Source organism: Phytophthora ramorum (genome assembly GCF_020800215.1).
Source record: "Phytophthora ramorum isolate Pr-102 chromosome Unknown Phyram_PR-102_s0014, whole genome shotgun sequence".
Taxonomy (NCBI): Eukaryota; Oomycota; class Peronosporomycetes; order Peronosporales; family Peronosporaceae; genus Phytophthora; species Phytophthora ramorum.
Genome location: NW_027150660.1, coordinates 994,921 through 1,017,081, shown reverse-complemented (window position 1 = coordinate 1,017,081; position 22,161 = coordinate 994,921). Strand labels below are relative to the sequence as shown.

The 22,161-nt window shown below is 52.3% G+C and overlaps 4 protein-coding genes across 4 annotated transcripts; 1 reads left to right on the top strand and 3 right to left on the bottom strand.

Annotated features, from left to right (window-relative positions):
• Nucleotides 1-165: 165 nt before the first annotated feature.
• Nucleotides 166-576, bottom strand: KRP23_12200 (uncharacterized protein; the record flags this gene model as incomplete). Its single annotated transcript, XM_067882789.1, has 1 exon — nucleotides 166-576. One exon carries the CDS (start codon nucleotides 574-576, stop codon nucleotides 166-168), a length of 411 nt encoding a protein of 136 aa, XP_067739808.1.
• Nucleotides 577-1,276: 700 nt separating this feature from the next.
• Nucleotides 1,277-2,414, bottom strand: KRP23_12199 (Caltractin; the record flags this gene model as incomplete). The annotated part of the gene is made up of 3 exons (XM_067882785.1): nucleotides 1,277-1,449; nucleotides 1,510-1,549; nucleotides 1,632-2,414. 3 exons carry the CDS (start codon nucleotides 2,412-2,414, stop codon nucleotides 1,277-1,279), a joined length of 996 nt encoding a protein of 331 aa, XP_067739807.1.
• Nucleotides 2,415-2,547: 133 nt separating this feature from the next.
• Nucleotides 2,548-5,892, top strand: KRP23_12198 (uncharacterized protein; the record flags this gene model as incomplete). Its single annotated transcript, XM_067882784.1, has 4 exons — nucleotides 2,548-4,539; nucleotides 4,619-4,981; nucleotides 5,046-5,687; nucleotides 5,764-5,892. The coding sequence occupies 4 exons, from the start codon at nucleotides 2,548-2,550 to the stop codon at nucleotides 5,890-5,892; spliced, it is 3,126 nt and encodes a 1,041-aa protein (XP_067739806.1).
• A 31-nt stretch (nucleotides 5,893-5,923) lies between these two features.
• KRP23_12197 (rRNA methyltransferase 1, mitochondrial) lies at nucleotides 5,924-7,276 on the bottom strand (the record flags this gene model as incomplete). The annotated part of the gene is made up of 6 exons (XM_067882783.1): nucleotides 5,924-6,012; nucleotides 6,075-6,141; nucleotides 6,218-6,367; nucleotides 6,439-6,483; nucleotides 6,549-6,700; nucleotides 6,763-7,276. 6 exons carry the CDS (start codon nucleotides 7,274-7,276, stop codon nucleotides 5,924-5,926), a joined length of 1,017 nt encoding a protein of 338 aa, XP_067739805.1.
• Between the last annotated feature and the right edge of the window lie 14,885 nt (nucleotides 7,277-22,161).

The following is a 22,161-nucleotide window of genomic DNA, read 5'->3' as shown; positions in this document are numbered from 1 at the left end:
TTGCGCTCCCGAGGCTGCACTCTGCTGCCCCATGATGAATCAATTCCACTTCCACGTGCTGACCTCGCACGGAAGAGAGAGAATGGGTTGATACGTGTAAATATTGCGCCTTCATATTACTGTTACAACGAGGACAAAAACACCTAAAGTAGCGATCCAGTGTCTCTACCACGCCACGCGCTCGTCGATGCGTCCTGGCAGCCTCCGCATCATCCGCGCGCGGCGTCGCAGCCACATGGCCTTGGTCATGGGGATCTTGCAGCCGGCCACGATGTTGCTCACGGCGTTGGGCGTGTCCAGCTCGGGCGGGATCTGCACGGGCGGCCGCACCACGCGCCGCAGCTTGGAGAAGCTGAAGCGCGAGCGCTGGCCGTACGACGGCGTGGATAGTAGCAGGTTCTTGAGGTCCTGCGCCTCGTCCGGCAGCTGCTCGCTCTGGTTGCTCGGAGGAGACGGGTCGCGGCTCTGCAGCATTTTCTTGGCGACGGCGCCCGGCGAGCCCACGGGCGTGGGGCGGATGCCGCGGAAGACGTTTCCGGGCTTGGGGGGGCTGGCGACCTGCGGAGTTCCTGTCATCTTGGGGAGTGAAGAGAGGGAGGAAAGTGTATAGGCTCGAAGATTGCCACGCAACAAACTTCAAGGAGGAGCCTTTTCGCCCGCCAATCGACGAGTTTAGCGGCTATGAACAGCCAATCACGGAGCGGCAGATTAAAATGCTGTGATTACGACTTCAACGGAAATCTTGAAGCGTTGTTGCCTGGGTTAGAAAGGTGGTAAGGTGGCAAGCCGGCTCGGCTTGTGCTGGCACCGATCGAGTAGTGCTGCTGTTGCTATCGCTGCTGCGATCTCGACCGCGGCCAAATCTGGCTGGGGCCTCCGGGGCGAGGAATGCCTATCATATCTGGGCTATCATGCCATCTGGCACGACAGTCGAATGGCGATGGACTCAGCTGCGAAGACTCTCGGTGCGCTGCAAAGGAGGCACGTCGTGTCTTGGGCAAAAACGTATCTAGGGCTTCATGCACGAGCGTTGCAGTGTTAACACTATAAATAGGGGCGTGTGTGGACTGTATTGCTTGTCAGGAAGCACCGACGGGACTCAAAGTCATTGCGTATCACCTTGATGATACCGGCCTGATGGCACGATGCACTGCGAATCCCACCTCTTATCTCAACAACATGTGGCTGGTGACGCAGTCATAGGTACACGGTCTGCTCGGGGCTTGTATGTATTATCCACAGGCCTCCAGCTCATTTTACACGACAATAGACGGTCCTAAACTCCGTCCGTAGTTGCTGGGAGAATCGGCATGCTGCTGCTCATCGACATCCGGGTGTAGCTACCCATTCCTGACTGTTCCAACAGCTTGGCGCTGGCGCGTCTGGCGTCGATGCTCTCCAGGCTTGGGCTTGCAACAATGGAGCGCTTGGGTGTAGCGACAGGTTTATCTGCAACCGGTAGTGGCTTTAGCAACTCTATTCGTCGATGTTGTGCACGTCGAGTCGCACCCGGAGTTCCGAGCATCGATGGCGGCATCGCCTGTAGACGCTAATCAGTTGAAATCAAGTGCAGATGGCACAATTAGTAGGAGCAAGTCGTTCCTCATAAACCAACTCACACAACTACGAACCTTGAGGGCGCTGTTGCGCATGAAAACTTGCTCGAGCGCCTGGAAGCGCAGCTCTTCCTGATGTCGTGTGGCCAGCGCGGCAAGTTTGGCTTTCTTCGTCATTGTTCCTCGATGCCTCGAGCGTCCGGGTGAGGTATTCCCGCCAGCAGGCCCCCTTTCCACCTTGAAGTGCTTGAGCTCTGCCAAGTCTTCCTGGATCGACTGCGACGTGAAGCTGGTGATCGAGTCGAGGATAAAGCGCCGCCTCTCCATCGACAGCTGCGTGTTGATCTCCAAGAAGCCCGAGCTCTGGTGCTCCATTTTCTTGGTGAGCTGGTGGAACATCACTTCATATTTCTCAGGATTCGCGCCTTTGTCGCGCTTGGTGTGTGGCGTCAGGAATTCAACAAACTCCTGAAAGTCGATCTGGCCGTTCGAGTCCTTGTCCAGCTTGCTCACGATCTGCTCAATCTCCCTCGTGTCGTTCACGATGCCAATGGACAGCATGGGGTCCTCCAGCTCCTCCACCGAAATCTTGCCGGACCCGTCCGAGTCCAATGCATCGAACCACTGCCGCAGCATGCGCTTCTGCTCCCCTGAGAACTGGAAGCGCGGCTGCTTGGCGTGCTTGGTGAGCCACGCGTTCTGGTCCAAGTGCAGCAGCTCCTCCTTCAGCGCCCGATGCCTGGCAATGACAGCTGCTGACGGGGCTGCCGTCGGGTCCGGTGCCGCTTGCCACCACGCGCCCTCTATCTTAACAGGAGGCTTCCTTCCTCCATCACGCCGAGCCATTGCCAATGCCATTGCCATCAAGCTGCTGCAGCTGCAAATATAGTGTAGCCATGTGTCCGTTCTTCCACTTAATAGGGAGCGAACCCAGTTGTGACTCGAAGTGTTTTCTTGGTGACCACAAAGATTGTTACTCTCCTCCTTCAAAATGAGCTCGACAGTCAAGCGCGACCGGGAGTGGGAAGCGTCGGCTTCGGACGGCGCCAGTGCGGCCCCAGATGCCGACGCGGACGTGAAGCGGCCCCGCATCTCTTCTCCACCGTCTTATCTTCCATCTGATGCGAGTTGTGCCCATCAACGCCCCGTATTGACGTCAGGGCAGCTCGACGAAGCGCACCCGATGGCTGTTCTGGACGCGATCCGCGCCAAGCTGCAGAGCACCTCGGACCCCCATTTACAGGCCCGTCTTTTGTTACAGTACAGCGCAGCCGCAGCCTCTCCAGGGGCCAAGACGGCGGCGGCCATCGACTTCCTCTTCTCGTTCCTGCAGCAGAATCAGACACAGTCGGAGACGCAGACGGACGGGAATCAGAAGGACGCCGGCAGCAGCGGAGCCATCGTCGTGGGCGCCATTGTGCGTGGACTGAGGCAGTTATTGGCAGTTAAGGCGGCGGTGGTGGAGCCGATGATCCAAGTGGATGCCATGGGCGAGCAGCTCATGCAGTGCATGAGCGTGGGCGAGGACTTTAAGCTCAGGAGGGACATGATGCGCATCGTCGTGGACTGCCTCATGCTCACCAACAAGTACAAACAGGTGGAGACGCTGCTGCACACTTGCGTGCAGGACCACGACGCCGGCATGCAGGCCATTTGTCTGCGTGCATATCTCAGACTGCACAATGCAGGGCGCTGCTTTGCTGCCGAGTCGTCGTCGATGGAGGAGGCTCAGGATACTGCAGCGAGCCATTTTGACCGCTTGGCGGCGTTTGTTCTGTTTGCGCAGAGTGAAGAGGTGAGAGTGCTGGCAGCGCAAGTGCTCGTGGCGCTGGCAGATATGCACCCGCAGCACGAGATTGCAACCAGCAAGTTTTTCCCGACGACTACGAAGGCGCTGTTCTTTTTGCCTGAGAAGGTGTTTTATGTACTGTGTATGGCGGGTAATGACCCGTCAGAATCGGTGAGAGTTGAGGTCGCCCGGTGTCTGCGAGGGTTTTCTCGTGTACTCGCGAGTGAGGCCGTGGAGCATGCCGTGCTCAAGACTCAGATCGACGAGGCTGTGGTGGATGTAGCACCTGAAGTTGTGGAAATGAGCACCCGCCGCATGATGTCTAGCGGTGTACTGCTGTCACTTTTAGAGGACGTGGACGTGGATGTGGCTGTTGAGGCCTCGCGTACGATTGCCCGATTGAGTGAAATGGCGATGGCTCTTGACGCTGGCATTGGACGGTGGAGTCGGCGAGCTTTAGAGCGCGCTATTACGGCGCATTTTGACGTTCTCCCGCATACAAGTGCGTCGAGTGCCTCACACCTGTGTCGAGTGCTAGTGAACTCTTTGGGTCGTCTACTGGTGTGTCGGCAAACGCTTGACACGAAGACGGACTTCCCCATTTCCAGCGCAGATTTGAGCTGTTTGATTCGCAGTGTTGATTCTAACGCGGGCACGATCAAGCCCGCAGTCGTCGAGGTCTTGCTCGTTGTGCAGCGTTGCGACTTGTCAGGTGCTTGGGCCGTCCAGCGCCTTGTTGACTTTTTGCTGGAGACGGTGGGCTCTACATCATTTGAGAACCCTTCGGTAGATGGTGATGACGATAATTCGGACTGTTGGGACAAACGGCTTGTTGATGCAGCGCGGGACCTGGGAAAGAAGTGCGCGAAGGTGCTTCAAGCTGACGTTGCGTTAGCAGACCTCGTGCAACGAGAAGCATCTTCCCGGCGTAATAACCGGCCTTCTCTTTTGAAAAGAGTGTGCCAAGTCTTACTTGGCCATACCGAAAACTCAAACGGCGACAATTCGGAGACTACTGGCAAGTCGGAATCTCCCTCTGCTGGATCTACCTTGTTCTTCCTAAAGAGCCTGGCCAAAGAAATTCCTCGTGCCACCCCACCCTCTTCTTTCAGCATCTCATCTCAGGCCGCTAGATCTATGGATGTCTTGCGTACGCCTCCAACCGACGGAAATATTGCTGTACACCTCAAAGCGGTAAGGTTCATGGTCCCTCATTCTCTACAATTTCTATTGAGTGCGACTAATCGTCTTTTGCTTGTGTATCTACGTACAGATCCATCGACTTCGCTCTGCTTTCGCTGCAGATGATCTTGACGCTTGCTTCCGTTTCGCGGATGTTCTCGTTCGTCTGCGTCAGCATGTGCTTTCGTTTCCTGTCGCGTCATCTGCACCAGCACCGACTGCACACAAGTATGTATCTATGCAGGCAATGCTCAGTACCAGTCCAAGTGTGAGTTCTGGTCACACCAGCAGCACTAGCGGGGGCAGTCAAGACCAGAAAGAAGCGCAAGCCTTTGCCGGGTTAACTCTGCCCGCGGATTTGCAAAACGGCTGCCAAGAGATGGTTGACGTTGCCTCGGGCGTCTACGTCAAAGCATTTGCCCTCAGTTCATCGCCCCGCACAGAATTGCTACAGGTATTCCTTGTTCTCATCTGACTGTAGCCTCTAAACTGACAACGCTACGTGCACTACCATGTAGTTGATTTTGCTCGGTCGCGTGGGACTCGTGCTCGCACTGCTGCAAAACACGACGGACAGTCTTCTCATCATTGAGAAGCTCCGGTGGGTATCCAAAGAAGCAACCCGGCTGCGCTTCCTTGTCAGTGAAACGCAGCACGAAGGAGATGTTTGGCTACCGACTCAGTTGCTGTCGGACGTTAGCTCGCTGGACGATCTGAAACGTGCCATCGTGGCTATTATTCGTAAAGCGTGGCCTACGGCGCTCATCAAGGCTGCTATCTCGCGTTGTACGTCTGCGACCAGCGTCAGCGACGTTCTCTGCCGACGTCTTGCTATCGCTCAAGCATCAATCTTAGAGCCTACTGCCATGGCAAGCGCGAAGCCTGAGCCCCGAGAAATCACAGCGAACTGGCCGTTTGAGCAGCGTGTCCGTATCTCATTGACGAACACGCGGGACATTTCTCAGGTGTACGTCAAGAGTGTGCTCCCCAATGGCGATGTGGCCTACCACCATGTGCCAGCTCGATGCATCCGCACTCAAGGACCCCGAAAGCATTCCGCCGAACACACAATCACACTCACAGTATCACCATTTTCGGACCCGACGGCGTTTACCGTGGCAGTGTGCCTCGGCCACCCAACGTTGCCTGGCAGCGTGAAGGTAAGCTGACCGACCGCATATTTTTGATATGGGGTCGAGGATTGACTTTACTTTGCTTCGACGTTGTGGTGCGTAGCCAAACGCCCCTGGATCCGGCGAGACAAGTCCGATGATGTTCAAGGAGATTTCGGCATCAGTCCGCGTACCAATCTTCCACCGCACAAGTTCCACACTGAGGTATGCAGGACGTCGACAGCATGATTAGACTGCGCCGATGAGTAACTTTTTAACACACCCTAGTGGTGCAAGAGCTCGTAGAGCAGGATCGCCGAAGCAACGCTGACGTTGAGCGAGTCGACGCGCGTGTCTTCGTCCGTAGCTTGGCCTGTGTCGCATTAATTAGAGTTTGAACACAACCGAAAGAAAGTTTGGCAAACACGCGCGTACCTGGGATGACGACGATGTCCTGGCAGCACTGGCGAATTCCCTTGCGGAGACCGCGGTGCTCGTTGCCCTGTTTGGAGTAGCAACAAGCAGTGGTGAGATGCATGCTATCAACAACTATCGCTTCCAAGCACGAGTGCACGTACCATGACAAGGATCGTAGGCTGGTCACCACCTTCTGGGAGCTTGGTGGACGTAATGGAGTTGGGTCCGCTGCTAGCACCAACAACACGCCAGCCGAGGTCACCACTGATTGCTAGCATTTCATGCAAGTTCCTGGCCTTCAGCAATTTATTCTGCGCCATCATCTCCGTCAATACATGTACCAGCATATCTAAATCAAACATCAACAGCTACGAAAACGTACGTTGGCGACCAAGACTTCCAATGCACCTGCAGAAGATCGCGACACCTAAACGACAGACACCATCAGACAACTCTCACCCAACTCGACCTCCCCCAACCCAACCAACACACCGCAGGAGACAATGGGGCACTGTTCCGGTCGCTCACAACCACCGCCGCACATCCCAAGAAATGCGCCGAGCGGAGGATAGCTCCCAGGTTCTGCGGGTCATGAACCTCATCCAGCACCAAAATCACCGGCGAGCGCTCCGACTCAGTAAACACTAGCCGCCACACCACAAAAGTTCAATAATTGCACTCTAAATCCCTCAAAAACACTTCCAACCTGAGGGTTCAGCGGGTGCAAACTCCTGCAATTGAAGTGCAGCCGCGTCCAGCACGACGCCCTGATGGGGTTTGTCTCCCGTGATATGATTCAGCATCCACTTGCTGAGCGTATGCAGCTGCACGCCCTTGGCGTCCGCCAACTCCTTGATGCGCTCCAGCGCCTTCATGTCGGCCGCGCTCTTCTTCTTCGGGGCCCGCTGCCCATCCATGGGTACGCGCTCCTCGCGCACGTACAGCGCGTGGGCATTTCGGTGACCGCTCTCCAGCGCCTGCAACACGCTGTGAAGGCCGTAGATACCCTCGCCCGCCAGCTGCGGCACGTCCGCGCCGTCGTTTGTGCGCGTGAGCGGAGGACGGCGCTCGTTGTCGCGCCAGCGTCCACCTCTTGGGGGGTTGGGGCCACGGGATCGTGACGAAGAACGCCACTGGTTGTCCGAGTACAAGGATGATGAGAAACAGGCCGAGCGAGGAACAGCAGACGCGCGACGCAGCACCCGCGTGGCTGACAACATAATCAAAGAGTCGGCACGGAAATGACTAATATAATAATATTCAATTAAAGATCAATGGGGGGGGGGGGGGGGGGGTCGACCTATCCAACACAATTTGTCTGGGGTTATGTGACCCAATAAGACGCATTTACGTATATGGGTGAATAATATTCATTCATAGACAATATTCCTGCGGCGATGCTCTCTACGTGCCGGACATGAATTCAAACTGCTGTCAGATACTGAAGATGGGCAACTGCCTTGTACGTTTTTCATGGGTAAGGGCTGCCAAGATGCCACCAAAGACGCCATCCATAGCACTGCTGGCATCGAATCCTGCGGAAGACAAATCGCCTATGCCTTTGTGACTCAATCATGTGTGGATCTCACTGCTTTCTTGTGGCACAAATATCTCGGCCATCGTAACTGTCGTGTGATGCAGATTCTGTGGAGGCCCCAAGTGGCTCCAGAACTGATGTTCATCAACCATCAACGACCCCCAAACACTTCTGCTTATCGAGCCTGTTTGCTAAAGGACCATTGCGTGTACATAAAAGATATAACCAATGCCCCGTGTTACATCGCGGGTTACGTCGATGAACTTTTGATCATCTCACCACCCAAACAAGTCGGTGCTCGTGTCAAATCGGCATTGCACTCCCAGCTCGACATGATCGTTCAGGGGAGTACCGCATCTCATTAGCTGGACCATTATAAGGAACTGAGCCAGTCAATCTTCATCACCCAGAAAATCTAGGTCACTGAAGTGGTTGCTCGATTCTCGATGACCCAAAAAGCACTCCCATAACACAGAAGCTGAGCAGCACGGACTGTCCTAGGGAAGACGGAATGCATACATTATGTAGAGAACACACATGTATGACTAGGTAATATCATATAAAGCTCTGCAAGAGGTTTATGTGAAGCACACGGAATATGGAAAAGTCCCTCGTATATCCCAACAACCTCTCTTGCGAGGGAAGGTGTTTGCACCATTTTGTCTTTCCGATGAGCAGTTCCCAATCGCAAAGAGTAGAAAATAGACCGTAGTGATGGCTAGAGCGGATGACCGCGCCACCGTCTCAACGAGGTGAAACGCTGCCTTGGTCGTTTCTCGAGGGCACTTTGACCCTGGACACAGAATTTTGTTGTATGCAATTTTGATACTTTAATATGACATTTTATTGTTAACGGTTGTTGTAAGAATGTTCCTGAAGTATGTTTGCGATTGTGTTGCTCTTTTGGCTGTTGCTTTCATGGGATATAGCCTCTTATGAGACGAGTTGTTTAGGTCTACTGCAACGCACCACCTTGTTTGCTTCGCATGTATCTTCATACTAGGAGTCCAAGCCTTTATCAAGTAGCTCATTCAGCTAGTTGCCCTGCCTAACAACAGTACGTATTTTGTTTTGTTGCTTTTGCTATACAAGAGGAGGTCGAGACAGCCGCTTGTGCCGCACACGTTCACTGAGGTCTCTGTACGGCCCCGTAGCCTAACTGGGATTCAGGCATTCGTGCCTGTTTTCCGAAAAAGCTCTCAGTGTGTGCGGTCAAGTGTTTGTATGGATTGAAACATTTTGCGATTATTCTGTCATTTAATTTGTTACTGACTTGTCGATACATGATTTGCAGATGACTCGCACTCCTCGTACTCCGGTCGTCTGCCAGAATCAGGAGGCTCTCCACGATCTATCCTCGTTTTGCGGCATGTTCTCGGTCAACAACGCCTTGCCGAAGCTGGACTTTTTGACCAGGGTTGCGACGAAGCGAATTCCTAAACAGCTCAAGACCCAGCGACGCAAGGAGGACTATGGTAGCTAGCGGGACGGCGCTTACACCATCCATGCTATGCACCAAGCTTTGCAGAAGCACGGGAAATAGCTGGTGTTCATGAACAAGAGACTCAAGTGCAAGAGCGACAGGCTTGTCAAGAAGGTCATCATGTGCAAGAAGCCTGCACTCCTCATTATCGGGAAAAGCTTCTTTTCATGTCGCCACCGGCTACTTTCTATTACCGGTGGCTTTTTCCATGAGTGCAGTTACATTGTATTTCGATGGCTATTATTGATTTTGTAGCTGTTCGAAATTGATGTAGCGTTCAAATGAGGGTGCACAGAGACGAAAGGGCAAGAAGTGCACGTTTTGGAAATTGATTGGGATTTTACATAGAAATTACTTGATAATATCATACTTTATCTGACGATATGTTCTCTATGAAATGTCTGCTCGGTGGAACGGAGGCGATGTTCACTTCGCATTTGCCATGCGCGCTCTCATGCACATCCGCTCCGCCGTCAACGATGCATACGACGGCATCCGGTGCCTTCGACAACAACTTCGCGACGCTGAAGAGACGATCCGACTCCAAGCGCGCGAGATCGATATGCTAACGACCTCGCTGCGCCGGAGTCTTCGAATTTGATTCGGACACGAAGGACGAAGAAATCTTGGGCTTTCCATCGCCGCGCCGACCAAGGACACCGGAATTCGTCGACAACTTCAATTCCACCACGCGAAGCCCAAACCTTGCAGGAAACTATAGCCAGTTACGGTCGTATCCTCGCCGGCAACGCCCCGTGTTAGTGAAGGTCGAAGTAGTTCATGGCAGTTACTAACGTCACACAGCAGCAACGTCCCCATGACTCAACTTGTAATGGGTCTGCTTAGACCCACTACTTAAGCTTACACGTGTGCGCACGTGTATGAGGAAGCGTAGGTGTATTTAACTTAAGTTCAGTATACTTGTATCCGCAAGTATACTTAAACTAAGACAAAGGGACCGAACGATAGCTTTGGTGCCAAATGAGAACTGTATTGATTGTAAATGGGGTTTCCTCCTAAAACTGATATTTCTAATGAGAGGTTCTGCCATTGGATGGCTGGCAGAACCCCTATCTATTGAATGACTCTCATTGGTAGAAAGGTGTTACTTTCTACCAGTCATATGCCTTTTGCTATGAATGTGGACCACCCTGTGGAGTGGTCACCTGAATGTATTCCTTAGTGCATGTTGCACTAAGGTAGGAGGTGAACCGAATGTGTAGCCCCGCTACACAACTCGCTACGACTGTGCCCTCGCCATCACCGCCAAGTGTGAGTGAAGATGGCTGCACACCGAGTCTGACTAGCCAACCTGCGATAGCTTCATCATCCAGCGAAAGCGAGGACGTTGTCAGCGAGTCTGGGATCGTGCACAACCAAAACCCAATAGAGTTTTATTATTACGCCATCAAAGCAACAGCTTTTATGCACCTTCGCGCTGGTACTGGCCACGTATTAACCGGGACGTTGCCAAAACTTCTAACGCAATGCGCCATGGACTTTGGCTCTGAAATCATATGTCACTATGCAAGTGGCCCGGCCGGGGCAGAGATATTCCAAGCCGCAATGAACCTTTGTGCTCATGAGAACCACTTCCCGAAGCACCGAGGAAAATCGAAACGAGCAATCCTTTGCATCGGCGTGTACTACTTCAACGCTGATTACTACGTGGTTCAAGTTGACAACGTGCACAGTCTTAACGTCGATATAGCACGAACAATGCTGTATAAGCGTTCTCTCGGCGGAATTATGAGAGCACACGAGAAGATCGAAAACGTTCAGCTTCGATATCTGTCTCTCCACCGCGTGACAATTGTCGAGCGAGTGTCGTTTGAGCACAACTGGGATTCTGCTTCTTGGTGTCTGGATGAAATCAAGACAATTCGCCAAAAGTTCAAATGCGACTGCAAGTCGTTTTACCAATCTGGATGGCTGTGCGCACACGTACTAGCTTGTTTACAGCTAGTGGACACAGTGGAGTTGAGCGCAATTCTCCGGTATTTGCCAGCTCGTAGACCGCCTGGGCGTCCTCGAAAGAAAGCTAAGTGCCTAAAAAGCGACGGTCTCAGGAGGTCACAATATAGTATGACCGCACTGATCAAGAGATTAGTCGATAAGCCCGCGAGTGTTACCAACTGGGATGTTCTGGGAACCTGGACCAACACAAGGTGACGATGGTGTTAAAATCAGCCGGGACTTCGTCGGAACAATCAAGCCACCGTTTTCGAGCGCTGGTAAACAGCATTGGGATGTGAATTTTCTCGAAATTGAGAAAGAGGAGGACTATGAGGCTGAAGAGCTTGCCACTATGATCAACTACTCGTTTCGGATGGGGCACAGCATTGCTCGAAGCTGATCGGTAAGTAGTGTGTGCACTATCGCGTCTACATTTGTATGCCTGCATTTTAATCAAAGCAAGAAACTCAGAAAAAGAAGATAAAACAGAAATTACTATAAAAAAAGGAGTGGTTCCACCCACCTCTCCAAAAAATCTTGTGTTAAAATCTGACATAGAATTTAGCCGGTGGCATACAATAACACCGGTGGAATACAATATCACCCTCCGCATGGAAAATAGCTGGCGGGGAATAAAAAGAAACCGAAAATGCACGCAATAAAAAATAGCCGATGAAAGCATGAAAAAAAAAACCGCCCCCAAATCATCGATGATCAACACGTTCGCATGGTGAAGGACAACACTACGTCTTTCAAGCGCTCTGTATCAAGTACGAAGGTGCTGCTCCACGGTGACCCGTACTACATCCAGTCGTGTCTGATGACCGTCAAATACGAGGAGGGATCCGACCTCATGGCTTTCATCATCGACTTGGAAGAATCCATGAAGGCAGCCGCGGAAGCCACGAACAGTGTGCTGAGTGACGAGCAAAAATCGCTCTATCTGTATCACTCCCTTCCAACGGAGTGGAAGCCTGAACTAGCAGTCTGGAAAGGCAGTCGGAAATTCATTCCGTACGAAGACCTGAAACGGCACATCGAGACCAAGGTCCAGAATGAGCTAGCGCGCAATCGCTACGTCCTCAGACAAGGAACCCCAGAGTCTAAGGAAACACGAGCTGAAAGAGCTCTTCAAGCCACAGCACCAATTCCGATGCCAGCGGATCTCCAAGTACCCGCCTAGATGGAGATAGCTGTCGTGGCTTCATTGAAGTGCACGTACTGCCAGCGCGACAATCATGACATAGTCGACTGCTACATCCTGCAGCGTCACGTACGTGATGGGAAAATCAAGACTGGCACGGTTCTTCCCGCCAACTTTAAGCTCAAGGCACCACAAGGCACGCAAAGTCATCACCCTAACAGGGGCAGCTACAAGGAAAAAAATGGCAAACTACTCATGGACCAACTACCATGGTCAAACAAACAACAATAGTTCTCCCAATGGAAAACGCCAAGATCACCGTGGAAATCACAGCCGGAACAACCAAGAAATCCAAAACGACTTTCACGGTCGGCGCAACCAAGAACCTCACTGCACATGTCGCACACCATAATCCATCATGGATGATCGTTTCTGGCTGCACTCGCCATTTCACGTCCAACAGGGAATGGTTTGCGACCCTAAAACCGACCGTGGGCAAGTCCATCACGGTGGGGGGGGGGGGGGGGGGGGCAATCACCAGATTCCCAGTGCAGGAACAGGCGACGTGAAGCTAACCATCAAATATAAGAAGGGAAGAGACCGAGTCATTACCCTAGCCAACGTGCTGTACGCATCTGACCTCAAGTTTTACCCGCCCTCCGTTCGTCAAGCTGTCGAAACGGACTACAAGATCAACTTCCCGGACGCCAAGAAATGTGGACCGTGGAACCAAGTTCGAAACCGAGACTGGCAATGGCACTCGCCTCTACCAATTCGAAGCTCGCCCGGTAAACACCGACCATGCAGCCCATATGGCCAAATCTGGTACGTCCGATAATATTTTACTCCGGCACAAACGAATGGGCTATCCTAACTTTCGCACTATGCAGGAACTAGCAAAGGTCGTCACAGACATGGGGATGTCGAAATTCGATCCAAGCACAGACTACTTTTGCTCCTCATGCGCATACGCTAATGCACATCGTAACGCATTCAATAAATATCCCGTTTAAAGGGCAAACTCCCTCTTGAAAAGGTTGACACAGATATGGCTGGGCCTCTTCCTGTTTCAATACTACCAGGATGTCAATATGTCTTGATCTTTATTGATGACTACTCGCGCTATATGTTTATCTACACTATCAGGCGCAAGTCAGACTTGTACGTCTGCTACGAGGATTTCAGAAAGAAAGTACAGAACATGTTTCGCGTTGATGTGGACCACTTGCTTATATGCACGATGAAGAAATCCGGAACCTCCAAAGTGATAACGCTCGTGAATATGAAAACCTTGAGAGAATTATCTTCGAAAAATATAACACACACGCACAGTTCACTAATGCGTACACATCACAACTGGAGGGCGTGACAGAGAGGCGTATGCACACACTTCTTGAAAGAACCCGAGCATTTCTGATCGGCAGAGATCTTGCCCAACTCCTTTGGGATGAATGCATCACACACGCCGCTAATCTCTTCAACATGACCCCGAGCTCGGTCACAAACAAAGTTACTCCCCATGAAAAAAAGAAACCATCAGCACATTACATTAAAGTGTTTGGCTGCATGACATACGCTCACACCCCGGAGTTATATCGCAACAAACTCAAAAACGGGCTAGAAAATACATGTGTCTGGGAATTCCATCCAACAAGAAGGGCTACAGGCTCTTGGATACGACAGATAATCACATTGTTTACAGTGACAGACGTGCATTGCAATGTAGGTGGGTATTCGTCGTCAAATACAAAGTCGATGGCACAATAGATCGCTACAAAGCTCGCCAAGATTCCTTCAAAAACATGGAATTGACTACGATGAGATTTCCTCATAGCAATCTAGGAAACACTACATAGTCGTGTTATCCACAACAGAAGCAGAATACATCGCACTATGCCACTGCATGCAGGAAGCCATCTTCTTAAAACTCGTAATGATTGAGCTAAACAACAGTAGCCAACATGACATCACTCTCTCCGAGAACAACCAGAGCTGTATTAAACTCTCATATAACCCAGAACTTCATGGTAAAAGCAAACATATCCATATTCGCTACTGCTTCGTACAAGAAAAGGTAAAGCGGAAAAAATTCGAGATGAAATATTGTATTACTAAGGAAATGGTGGTAGATATGTTCACCAAGCAACTTGCAAACCCGACTTTTCTACGCTTGCATGATGGCCTTGGTATACAGGTATTAACCCTACCACAAAAACTGGTGCAATAATTATGTGCAACCACCCATCCTGTCATGTTAACCACACCTCAATAACTGAAATAATTAAGAGTATTTAAAGAAGTCAATGCAATATATTGTACCAATTATTGGGCACTCTCTACTGCTCAATATCCTCGATAGCGTACACGCCGTCAACGTGCTCAAAATATGAACTAAACTTCTCTACAGTTTTAGGAAAATACAGTGGCTGTCGGACTCAATGAAGAGCTTTTTCTTACCGAGAGTGGCCCTGGCAATACGATGTCAAGAACCCTCCTGCTGTCCAGGGCGCCGCCCAATAATGAGGGGGGCGGTTTTTTTTTCATGCTTTCATCGGCTATTTTTTATTGCGTGCATTTTCGGTTTCTTTTTATTCCCCGCCAGCTATTTTCCATGCGGAGGGTGATATTGTATTCCACCGGTGTTATTGTATGCCACCGGCTAAATTCTATGTCAGATTTTAACACAAGATTTTTTGGAGAGGTGGGTGGAACCACTCCTTTTTTTATAGTAATTTCTGTTTTATCTTCTTTTTCTGAGTTTCTTGCTTTGATTAAAATGCAGGCATACAAATGTAGACGCGATAGTGCACACACTACTTACCGATCAGCTTCGAGCAATGCTGTGCCCCATCCGAAACGAGTAGTTGATCATAGTGGCAAGCTCTTCAGCCTCATAGTCCTCCTCTTTCTCAATTTCGAGAAAATTCACATCCCAATGCTGTTTACCAGCGCTCGAAAACGGTGGCTTGATTGTTCCGACGAAGTCCCGGCTGATTTTAACACCATCGTCACCTTGTGTTGGTCCAGGTTCCCAGAACATCCCAGTTGGTAACACTCGCGGGCTTATCGACTAATCTCTTGATCAGTGCGGTCATACTATATTGTGACCTCCTGAGACCGTCGCTTTTTAGGCACTTAGCTTTCTTTCGAGGACGCCCAGGCGGTCTACGAGCTGGCAAATACCGGAGAATTGCGCTCAACTCCACTGTGTCCACTAGCTGTAAACAAGCTAGTACGTGTGCGCACAGCCATCCAGATTGGTAAAACGACTTGCAGTCGCATTTGAACTTTTGGCGAATTGTCTTGATTTCATCCAGACACCAAGAAGCAGAATCCCAGTTGTGCTCAAACGACACTCGCTCGACAATTGTCACGCGGTGGAGAGACAGATATCGAAGCTGAACGTTTTCGATCTTCTCGTGTGCTCTCATAATTCCGCCGAGAGAACGCTTATACAGCATTGTTCGTGCTATATCGACGTTAAGACTGTGCACGTTGTCAACTTGAACCACGTAGTAATCAGCGTTGAAGTAGTACACGCCGATGCAAAGGATTGCTCGTTTCGATTTTCCTCGGTGCTTCGGGAAGTGGTTCTCATGAGCACAAAGGTTCATTGCGGCTTGGAATATCTCTGCCCCGGCCGGGCCACTTGCATAGTGACATATGATTTCAGAGCCAAAGTCCATGGCGCATTGCGTTAGAAGTTTTGGCAACGTCCCGGTTAATACGTGGCCAGTACCAGCGCGAAGGTGCATAAAAGCTGTTGCTTTGATGGCGTAATAATAAAACTCTATTGGGTTTTGGTTGTGCACGATCCCAGACTCGCTGACAACGTCCTCGCTTTCGCTGGATGATGAAGCTATCGCAGGTTGGCTAGTCAGACTCGGTGTGCAGCCATCTTCACTCACACTTGGCGGTGATGGCGAGGGCACAGTCGTAGCGAGTTGTGTAGCGGGGCTACACATTCGGTTCACCTCCTACCTTAGTGCAACATGCACTAAGGAATACATTCAGGTGACCACTCCACAGGGTGGTCCACATTCATAGCAAAAGGCATATGACTGGTAGAAAGTGACACCTTTCTACCAATGAGAGTCATTCAATAGATAGGGGTTCTGCCAGCCATCCAATGGCAGAACCTCTCATTAGAAATATCAGTTTTAGGAGGAAACCCCATTTACAATCAATACAGTTCTCATTTGGCACCAAAGCTATCGTTCGGTCCCTTTGTCTTAGTTTAAGTATACTTGCAGATACAAGTATACTGAACTTAAGTTAAATACTCCTACGCTTCCTCATACACGTGCGCACACGTGTAAGCTTAAGTAGTGGGTCTAAGCAGACCCATTACACCTGGTAGCACTTTGTAGTCCGTCCAACGACCGACTAACACGTTCGTATGGAATACGAACGCGGGGCTGAGAACCTGCCCCCGGACAGTAACATGTCCGTGGGTAGCCCAAACACGTCTGCAACGCATGTTGCGCGTGCAGACTGCCCCCACCTGTCAGAACCAGAGTGGGGGGCCCTCCAACGACTGCCAACAGTCATTGGGGAAGCGGCGGTAGCAACGATGTTGCGAACGCTATCACCGACGGAGCAACACGGTGTTGCTCTGGGTTTCATCGTGAAGGAACAGCGTGAAACCGCTGCTCGAACTTCGGTGTCGCCATCGGCCACACCGCGCGTGGAGTCATTGAAACTCCACGTAAGCAGCTACGTTGGAAGAGAGGGCGAACCTCTCCTCCGTTGGCTTGTCGAGGTCGACACTGCCATTGCGGCTCGACATATCGTCGACCCGTTGTTTGCGTTCGCCATGTCATGTCTTGGCGGACGAGCGAAGAGTTGGGCGTATGGACGCCGACTCACAGACCCTACGTGCTTTAGCACGTACGAGGATTTCAAGGAGGAGCTCAAACTAGCGTTTGAGCCCCCGCAGAACGAGTTCCGATCGAGGGCGGAGTTCCTCGATCTGCAACAGGGCAAGCATGACGTGCATGCTTACGCCCAAAGGGCACGGTACTTGGTCTCGAACATCGTGACCAACCCGATTGACGAGGCGACAAAGGTCGTCACGTTCATGAAAGGCCTTAGAGATGGGCCTGTGAAGTCCTATCTCTTCCGAGAGTATCCAAATACTCTAAAGGCTGCAATTGCGCTTGCAATGCAAGAAGAGTTTAGCCTGCGGCAGGCTAAACTGCATGTGAACGCCCCGCGGCTGATGCCACGACCGGTGGTAAGGCCGTCGGGAGGTCCCGAACCAATGGACCTCTCGAGTGCGACGGCTGCTGGTTCCCAGCAGCGTCGTAAATCATCGAATGTGCGTTGTTTCCGCTGCGGAAACATCGGTCACTACGCCCGCGAGTGCACAGCACCTGTGCACGCGGCGAGGAGCCGTCGTGGCGATACTGGGTATCGCCACGGGCAATAAAAAAACTAAAGGGACCAGGCGCCCTGCTGGTGATGCGGTCGAGCGTGTCGACATTGGACACGCTGCAATGAAGATCGCTGCCCCCAGTGAGAGTCAATCTCACTGCAAGAAGCAAGATGACAAGCCGAACCTTGTCATCCTGAAGGTAAGCTCGAAGAGAGAGAGGTCTCTTCGTGCTCTAGTGGACTGTGGTGCGTCGAACAACTTTGTTCGACTGCAGAGCCTTCCAAGGCTTGACTTCGAGGAGGTGAAAACACCTCGAAGTCTATTGGAAGTGAGGCTAGCAACGGGTGTCGTTGTTAGAACCGAGAAGCGTATCGTACGCGTACGCTTCTCGTATCAAGAAAAGGAGTTCGTCGACGAGCTTATCGTCCTCGAACTGGACGATAAGTTCGATATGGTGTTGGGCATGCCGTGCAAGCCACGGCATGATCCGGTGATCGATTGGACGAAGCGCACGATCGTGCGCTTCGGGAGCAGCAGCAGCGCGACAGAGAGCGATGGTCCTGTCAGAGCAGCACATGCACCACGTGGTGCATGCGGCCCTCCACCAGAGACAGCGCGAAATGCGGCTGTCTCGGATCACCCCAAGCGAACGCCAACGACTGCGAGAGTCGTTGGAAGGAAATGTAAAACGAATCAGCAGGGCCTGGTTCAATCCGATTCGAGAGGGTCTCGAAGCGTCCGGAGTGACGCGGTCGTGTCGACAGATAATGTCGACACACAATTGGTCGAAAGACACTCCGCCGTTAGGCGTAGAGGTAAAGAAGACGCGTCGGCTCCCAGAGCCGACGCTGCAAGCAGTGCGGACGGTTGCAAACGTCCCGCACCAGAAATGCTTGCGAGCTCGCGTGCAGCCGGGCTGCACGACGAAGCGGTGCGCGATCAAGCCGGGCTTGAACGCGTGCGCCCGCGGGTAAAACCCGCCGGCGAATACAAGGAACAACTGTCCACGGCCGGGCCTGGACAAGAAGAAACTCGCGGAGCCGGGCTCCGCACGAGAAGTGAACGGCGCAAGCGATCAAAGTTGCACAAGTCTCGGTCAGGGACTGAGACGCTACAAGCAGTGTCTGCCGGGCAGGCACAGGAGTTGGAGACGACCGTCGAGACATTGAGTGTCTTGACGCGTACGAGTATTGGTCTCCAATACAAGAAGATGAGGCTGGAGAACCCTCCGACGTTAGCGCCGGAGTTGATGTCGCTCCCAGTCACAAGCTGGAAGCGTTTCGCTCGTGACCTGCACGATGGACGCATCGAGCAGATCTGCATCCTCTCGGACGTCGAGAGGGTGACGTGTGAAGCTGAAGAGCTGAATCAGCTCATCTCTGAGGGCGCGGACGCCCTCAGCGCGAAGTCGAAGAAGGAACGCTTCGACGAGCAAGGCTGGGACTCGCTCAAGGCGAGCCCCTTTTACAAGGTCTTGCGTGAGTACAAGGATGTACTCCCGGACGACATTCCTGCGGAGTTACCGGGGGACAAGGGTGTTCAGCACGAGATTGATCTCGTGCCGGGAACGAAGTACTGCGTCACGCGACAGTGGCCACTGCCGCGTGAGCAAGTCAAGGCAATCGACGACTTCTTTGAAAGTCGTCGCAATGCAGGACAAGTGCGGGAATCGAAATCCCCGCACAGCGCGCCTACGTTCTGTGTGAAGAAACCACAGGGCGGGTGGCGCATCGTTCATGCGTATAACAAGCTGGACGATGCGACGGTACCGGCGCAGACGCCGATACCTCGAAAAGATGTGATCATCGATTCGATGACCTCGAGTACTATCTTCAGTACTCTGGATCTGAGAGACGGGTTCTATCAGATCCTCATGCGTGAGAGCGATATCCCTCTCACTGCGGTAAGCACTCCGAGCGGCATGATCTGGGAGTGGCTCGTGATGCCGCAGGGGCTGAAGAACGCCCCAGCGACGTTCAACAGGTGCGTCACGCACTTGTTGCGCTCGGTGCGCGACTTTGCACCGAGCTATTTCGATGATGTGTTCATTCACAGCCGGGCTGTGTATGGGAGGTCAGATGTGGAGATGCACACAGAGCATCTCCGCAAGTTGCTTGAGCTCATGCGAAAGCACCAGCTCTATGCAAACCTGAAGAAGTGTATCTTCGGGGCAACCGAGATACCCGTACTTGGGTGTCTCGTGGGGAAGAACGGCGTACGCCCTGACCCGGGAAAGGTCAGAGTGATCAATGAATGGCCTACGCCTTCAAACGTAAAGGAACTGCGGCAGTTCCTTGGACTCGCCACGTACTTGTGCAAGTACGTGAGCAACTACGCGGGCAAGATTCGCCCGCTGTCGCAGCTCTTAAAGAAAGAGGCTGCATGGGAATGGACTGCTGATTGTCAGCAGGCCTTCGAAGCAGTCAAGCAGGGCTTGACTGAGGCGCCGATCTTGGCGGTGGCCGACCAAGATCGCCCATTCCACGTTGTGTGCGATGCATCCGATTTCGCGATCGGATGCGCACTGATGCAACTCGATCACGAAGGTCGTGATCGTGTGGTCTACTACCAATCGCGTCAGCTGAAGCCAGCTGAGCGCAATTACCCGGTACATGACAAGGAACTCCTTGCCATAAAGTATGCACTCGCAAAGTTTCGAGTGTATCTACGTGGGAGTAGACCATTCGTGGTCTACACCGACCACGCATCGTTGCGTACGGCGATCAAGTCGCCGCACATATCCCAAAGAATGGCACGGTGGCTGTCATTCTTTGCTGAATACAACTTCCAGGTTGAGTACAAACCTGGAAGGTTGAATGTCGTGGCCGACGCGCTTTCGCGTCGACCAGATTATGCGGCGCAAGAGGCCGACGCCAACACAGTTGACGTCGTCAGGACGACTACACCCTCGTCGTCCTTGTTGGATGACGTGAAGGCCGCATACGCGCATGATGCGGATGCAAAGCAGTTGTTGGAGTACTTCTCCACACCTTTTGACAAGTCTCGTCAGAAGCTGGCCAAACACCTTCGTTTCCGTGTACACCGTTATCGTGTACACAATGGTCTGCTGCTTTACAGCGCAGTCGACGACAACGCAGATTGCATTGTCGTGCCGGATGATCATGAGTTGAAGCTCAAGATCACGTACGAGTTCCACGATGCCCCGACATCGGGACATCCTGGCCGTGAGAAGACATATTTGCTTCTCACGCGTGACTTCTACTGGAGTCACCAGTACAAATGGGTACGCAAGTACGTTCGTGCTTGCGAGGTATGCCAGCGTGTGAAGCCTGCGCCCAACTCGCAGGCTCCGCTTCAATCACTACCGACTCCGTCGGAGTGCTGGCAGTCCATTTCAATGGACTTTGTTTTTGGTCTTCCGCAAGACAACAAGCGGAGGACTGGTATTGTGGTCTTTGTTGACCGCTTCAGCAAGATGGTGCATCTTGCTGCAGTACCAGCCGAGGTGACAGCCAAACAGACGGCATGTCTGTTTGTTGACATGGTGTTTAGACACCATGGTATGCCACGCGACATCGTGTCGGATCGGGATCCACGCCTTACAGCGCGATTCTGGCAAGAAGTGTTTACACTTCTTGGGACGCAGTTGTCCATGTCGACTGCGGATCACCCGCAGACCGACGGACAAACAGAGCGTGTCAACCGCGTGTTGGTTGACACCATGAAGAGCTACGCGCACTCGTTCCATCAATGGAGCGACTGCTTGCCGATGGCGGAGTTCGTCATCAACAACTCGGTGCATGTCTCGACAGGACACACACCGTTCTACGTGAATGCCATGAGGCACCCACGCGTACCGAGCGTACTCGGTGCGGTAGCTCCTTCCTTAAGTGGGGGAGGGTATCCGGTTAATTCAAAACAACGGATAAGCACGCTGATACAAGCAATGTATCAGCTGTGACGACTCGCGCACGTACTGCGCGCAGTCATGGCGACGACAACACAGTGTCTACGACGGGCGTAGACACTTCAAACGACAACGAACAACACGCGTAGGCCGGGCCTGCTGCGAACAAGGAGCACGAACTGAACCAGAGGTTCAGCTCGGATGCAATGGACTTTGTCCAGCGCCGACAAGCCGTAATTCGGTTTGTCCAAGATGCAATAGCAGCTTCTGTCGATCGACAGAAGCTGAATGCCGATAACACCGGCAGGGGAAACACAAATGAATTCAAAGTTGGTTCATTAGTTCTGTTAGCTACGCAGAACCTAGCTAAACATGCAGTTTCCGATTTCGGAGCAAGCAAGCTTGCTCCGCGCTTCATTGGGCCATTCACCGTGTTGGCGAAGCATGGCAATGGGTACACACTGGACATACCGTCCAGCATGCGCTTGCACCCAACGTTTTACGTTGGGCGACTGAAGCCGTACGTGCAGCACGAGTCACCTACGTCTGGTGACTCGCCAAAGCGCCCTCGAGCGCGGCGACGCGCTTCAAGGCGCCAGAGAGCCTCGTCCCGACCTCGACCTTTACGTTCGAGGTCGTCTGCGCAACCTCCGCGAGCTGAGCCTTTAACAAGCTCAGCTCCTGACGCAGAGCAGCGAACTGCGACGCTTGGAGACGCTCAACAGCCTCCAAACGAGACT